The 5,406-nt window shown below is 45.0% G+C and overlaps 1 protein-coding gene across 1 annotated transcript; it reads left to right on the forward strand.

Annotated features, from left to right (window-relative positions):
* Window positions 1-3,068: 3,068 nt before the first annotated feature.
* rps27a (ribosomal protein S27a) lies at window positions 3,069-4,754 on the forward strand. The gene is made up of 6 exons (XM_049735223.1): window positions 3,069-3,167; window positions 3,279-3,343; window positions 3,675-3,729; window positions 4,146-4,231; window positions 4,377-4,508; window positions 4,572-4,754. Exons 2-6 carry the CDS (start codon window positions 3,296-3,298, stop codon window positions 4,719-4,721), a joined length of 471 nt encoding a protein of 156 aa, XP_049591180.1. The 5' UTR covers window positions 3,069-3,167; window positions 3,279-3,295; the 3' UTR covers window positions 4,722-4,754.
* Window positions 4,755-5,406: the final 652 nt, after the last annotated feature.

A 5,406-nucleotide genomic window follows, 5' to 3' on the forward strand; every position in this document is an offset into this window, starting at 1 on the left:
CAGTCCATTGTTGCTTCCTTGGTAGACATCAAAGTCACACATCACGCCAGAGACTCCAGTTCTCACCCATACTTTGAAGCCCCATGGGTGTGGCTCGCCTCGCATGTACTGTTTGATGCTGCTGAATCTCCCCTTGAATCATCTCACCCACAGAGTTGTGATCTTCTGGTATCACCTGCAGGCAGTTCTCTCTGAATGAATCAAGCCAAGGTCTGATCTTCCACAGTATGTACTTCTTTTCAGTCTCTGGTACTGTCAAGTTGTTGACAAAATGTAAGGTCAAGTCAAGTCAAGTCAAGTTTATTTGTATAGCCCTAAATCACAAACAGTCTCAAAGGGCTTCACATAGCCAAAATTGACAAGAACTTTTGTCAAAGCATCCCCTGATCATAAGCTCCCAAAAGGGCAAGGAAAAACTCAAAAAACCCCTGCCAGGAGAAAATGAGAAACCTTGAGAAGGGACCACAGATGGAAGGATCCCCCTTTCAGGATCACTAGGTTGCAATGGATGCAGAGAGTGCACAAGTAATACATAATATGAAAATCAATGAAAAAAAATGGATGTCGGAGGTGCCCTCGATTGTCCTGGCAGTGTCCTCAAGGGGGCCGAGCCGCAGCTCCCCCATCCCGAACTGGTCCCCGAGAATCCAGCCAGCCGCTATCAGCTTTTGAGCCACCTAACCCCCTCCCCAGCCGGGGAGGAGGTGGGCAGAGAGAACAGAACAAACTCCGGCCAAATCGGCCATCACAAGTTAGTTAAAGGCCATCTCATAGAAATGTGTCTTTAAACGTGTCTTAAATGTTTCTACTGAGGTAGTAGTTCTAATATCCATTGGTAGGGCATTCCAAAGCTCTGGAGCCCGAATAGAGAATGCTCTAGACCCTGCAGACATTTTCTTGGCCCTCGGTATAACTAAAAGACTAGCGTTTTGCGAACGAAGGTTACGAGACGGAACAAAATGTAAGGCTGTCAACAAAGACTGGAATCTGTTCCATGGCACCACGTCAGCAACAGGAGGGTGTTGTGTGTCTTCCTCCGAGTACATACAGGTACCAGCCATTTGTACTAGGCCCATCTTCAGGTATATTCCCAACATTTTCTCAATTTTCTTGGAATTGGTGTTCACACATGTTCCCTTTGTTTGAAAGCTGCACTCGTTTGTGTTTGTTGCCAGAGACTGAACCATTTCTTTAGAAACAAACTGGTTGAAGTACTCCAGTGGTGTGTGGAGAGAAATCACATTTTCGGTGAGAGGTGGACCAGAGAATTCAGTATTGGGGCTAGTGAAATACTTTTTCTGCCAGCGATATCTGTTATGGGGCTTGGCCTCTTTGACTGGTTGTGGCTCAATGTCCGTGTCTACTCGGCAGTCAGTGGTTGGTTGGTTCTCTTTCACATCACCACAATGTTCTTCATCTAACTCAGGGGTCACCAACACTGTGCCTGCGGGCACCGGGTCGCCCGTGAGGACCGCATGAGTCGCCCGCAGGACTGTTCTAAAATTAGCTCAAATAGCGGCACTTGTCAGTGAGCTGCATCTATTTATTTTACAGTCAAACCTCGGTTTTCGAACGTCCCGGTTCTCAAACAAATCGGAATTCGAACAAGAAATTCAAGATTTTTTTGCTTTGGTTGTCGAACAAAATTCGGAGGTCGAACCTCGCGAGATGAGCCGGGAGGACCCGAGAAAACCCGACTGCGCGGCCCGGATGCCGACTGACTCCGTTATTGTATTTTCGTTACTTTGAGGATTGTATTAACCCCTAATCATGCCTCCAAAGAAAGCAAGTGGGAGCAGTAAAGCCATCCTAAAACACAAAGACGCTCAACAGTGCGACAGTGAGCGCCCGGCACGCTGCGGTTTCGCGATCGGACCAAATTAAGCTCCCTGCGCACTGAGGTCCACTTACATTTTGGAAAGTACATCAGGACTTGAAAAAATATTTTCTAAATTTCAGCGACGGCTCTGTCACAATAATGCGACCAGCGCGGTGCAGTTGCGCGGTCGGCGGCACGCTACGGTTGCGCGTCCGGCGGTGCGACTGCAGTTGCGCGATCGGACAAAATCAAGCTCCCTGCGCACCTTGGTCCACTTAAATTTTGGAAAGTACATCAGGACTTTAAAAATCTTTTCTAAATTTCAGCGACGGCTCTGTCACTATAATGCGACCAGCGCAGTGCAGTTGCGCGGTGGGCGACGCGCTGCGGTTGCGCGTTCGGCGGTGCGCTGCAGTTGCGCGATGGGACAAAATTAAGCTCCCTGCACACTTAGGTCCGCTTAAATTTAGGAAAGTACATCAGGACTTTAAAAATATTTTCTAAATTTCAGCGACGGCTCTGTCACAATAATGCGACCAGCGCGGTGCAGTTGCGCGGTGGGCGACGCGCTACGGTTGCGCGTTCGGCAGTGCGCTGCAGTTGCGCGATCGGACAAATATGCGCAAATGAAAAAATGCTTAAAAAAAAGTCGTTTTTTTTTCTTCTTGAAACTAATTACATCTTTTTCCATTATTTGTTATAGGAAAAATAGATTCGGAATTCGACCGATTCGCTTCTCCAACCGTCTTCTGGAACGGATTGTGGTCGAAAACCAAGGTTTGACTGTATTTTTGCTATTCTTGTTAAAATCACACTTACATGTGAACTGTAAATGACCACAATAACACAGTGAAAGCCAAATTGAGCAAATAGGCTATTTCAGAAGTGTGTCAAACTGGTAGCCCTTTGCCTTAATCAGTACCCAGGAAGTAGCTCTCGGTTTAAGTAAGGTTGGTGACCCCTGTTCTAGCCAATAGCAGAGAGGGATAATGAACAATAGGACTACCTGACTCATGTTTATGTGATAAAAAAAAACCCACTATTTTTAATCGTTTAAAAAAAAAAAATTCAGATCTGCCACGGTGGGTCTTACTTCAGGACTGCACTGCTGGCGTTGCTATGCCTACATATGAATGTACACTTTATTGTATGAAATAAATAGTACTTGAACATCAATTTACATATAAATAGAAATATCTGCTCAATGTAAACGTGTCGCAAACATCAGACGGAGGCGTTTTTTTTTTTTAATCAGGCACCGCAGTGGGCACCCAGTCCGTGTAAAGTGCTTTAGAAAACCCCGCGTGAGGAACTGCAGGACCTCTTTTCTGCTGCTCCGCCATTTGAGGTGAGCCGAGAACTACACGGCGCTCCCGATTTAATGGCATATTCCCCGCAAATTCCAACATTTAACAGCAAGTACTCGAACAAAAATCCCTCTTGTGTTGTTCCCTTTTAGGTGGATTAAGCGCCAGGATGCAGATTTTTGTCAAAACCCTCACGGGGAAGACAATAACGCTCGAGGTAAGCCAGGCGGCGTCCACGTTTTAACGTTTAAAGACGTTAAACTCTCTCACTTGGCGTCACCAGTATTTGGCCATTGAGTTTTGAGCGCCTCGCGATGTTCAGAAATACCAGGCAGGAGTCGAGTTGCGAAGGTTTCGGAGCATGGTTTCCCGAGACGAAGCGTAACTAGCTGTTAGCCAAGCATTCGAAACACGTGCGACTAATAAAAAGTAATATGATGACAAGTTTACGCTTTTTAACTTGGTAAAAGCTTGTGACGCGCGTCTCGACGATGTATAAATGGCCTCAATGAAGCAAATTTTAGATTAACTGTTGTGCTCTCGAACAGGTTGAGCCGTCAGACACGATCGAAAATGTCAAGGCCAAAATCCAAGACAAGGAGGGTAAGTTTGTTCAAGCGTTTTCCGTCTCAATGCCGAGATTGGTGGCTCACAAATACTAAACTTCACACTTTGGAACATGAAAGGATAACATGTTGATACATCTGCGAAGATGCAAGTTCAAGAGATGGAATTTACCCCAAAGCAGTTGAATTTAGACAGCATGGGTCCAGATTGTTGGTTTTGTTAGGGCAAGGTGGATTATTTCAACAAAAAGCATATGTTAAAATGAAAACCTGAGTTTCAATTTTAATTGTGAAAAGCCAGTAGGGGGGGTGATTAAACTTAAATGTGCGTGCGAGTTGTCACGATTGCACATGAATAGCATTTCTTTCCATCTCATCTGCTTGTTGTCCTCTAATCAGCTGATAAGAATGGCTTGAAATTTTGCTCACCCATTGATTTGATTTTGCATGCAGGAATTCCTCCTGACCAACAGAGGCTGATCTTCGCCGGCAAGCAGCTGGAGGACGGACGCACTCTGTCGGACTACAACATCCAGAAGGTGATGCAGACCAGTTCTCCACTTTGATTTCCTTATGAGGAAATGTAGTGTCCTGTTGAAATTTTCTCCAAATGTTCTACCACGCCCTTGCATGTCTTGATGTTGGGTCAGCGAAAACATCAAAAGTCTGATGACATGTTTATAGGAGTCGACTCTCCACTTGGTGCTGAGGCTGCGAGGCGGTGCCAAGAAGAGGAAGAAGAAGTCATACACCACCCCCAAGAAGAACAAACACAAGAGGAAGAAGGTCAAGCTGGCAGTGCTCAAGTACTACAAGGTAACCAGGCTCAACCGCCCCGTGTTCCCTGATGATGGCCTGACTCGTGTTTTTGTCTGGCAGGTGGACGAGAACGGCAAAATACACCGTCTTCGGCGTGAGTGCCCTGCAGACGAGTGTGGCGCCGGTGTGTTCATGGCCAGCCACTTCGATCGCCATTACTGCGGAAAGTGTTGCCTCACTTACTGCTTCAATAAGCCTGAGGACAAGTAGGCACACGGACGTTCAATAAAAACTCAACCTCAACCGTCTCTCGCTCTTTTCTCATTAGACGCACAAGTGCGCGCATAAAACATTAGTGCGAACATTTAAGTCAAAAGTCAGTCAGCTTTATTGTCAATTTCTTCACATGCCAAAGACACACAAAGAAACCGAAATTTACTGAGAATTCTTGCAGGTTTTGACCATTCACATTTTTTCCCCCTGTATTACCATTGTTTCAAAACCTTATCTTCATGTAATTCTCATTTCTCATTCATGAAAGCAGACTGAAAAAAGCTTTTGCAAATATCAACTTTTACTTCGGAATCAGAGAGGAAATGAAAGAGTACATTTTGATTAAGGCAAAAGATGAATCAAAGTCAGCAGCCCTAATCTAAAAAAAGTTCAGTAAAATACATTGCTACATAAGGATTGAGGATTAGTGGGTCATATGAATGGATTCAGATCTGTTGTGTATACAAGTGTCCTGCAGAGGGCGCTGTGGCCAAATCATTTTTGGCTCACCAAATGATTAGGATCAGTTGAACACGGTCAAGTTGTTTTAGGAAATTAGAAACGCGTATACCACATTCGAATTAAAGTAGTTTACAAAGTGTAAAATGTGAGGATTTGCCCACTGGTTTTTCTCACACTGACGAAATGATTTGAGTTAATTTTTAGTTAAACACAAAACACA

The sequence above is a fragment of the Syngnathus scovelli genome, chromosome 12 (genome assembly GCF_024217435.2).
Source record: "Syngnathus scovelli strain Florida chromosome 12, RoL_Ssco_1.2, whole genome shotgun sequence".
Lineage (NCBI taxonomy): Eukaryota > Metazoa > Chordata > Actinopteri > Syngnathiformes > Syngnathidae > Syngnathus > Syngnathus scovelli.

What these genes read in the sequence shown, in the direction of transcription:
- rps27a (XM_049735223.1), top strand. Translation starts at nt 3,296, where the DNA reads ATGCAGATTTTTGTCAAAACCCTCACGGGGAAGACAATAACGCTCGAG. An exon ending in CGGACTACAACATCCAGAAG is followed by an intron (nt 4,232 to 4,376) that starts GTGATGCAGACC and finishes ACATGTTTATAG; the next exon opens with GAGTCGACTCTCCACTTGGT. An exon ending in CAGTGCTCAAGTACTACAAG is followed by an intron (nt 4,509 to 4,571) that starts GTAACCAGGCTC and finishes TTTGTCTGGCAG; the next exon opens with GTGGACGAGAACGGCAAAAT.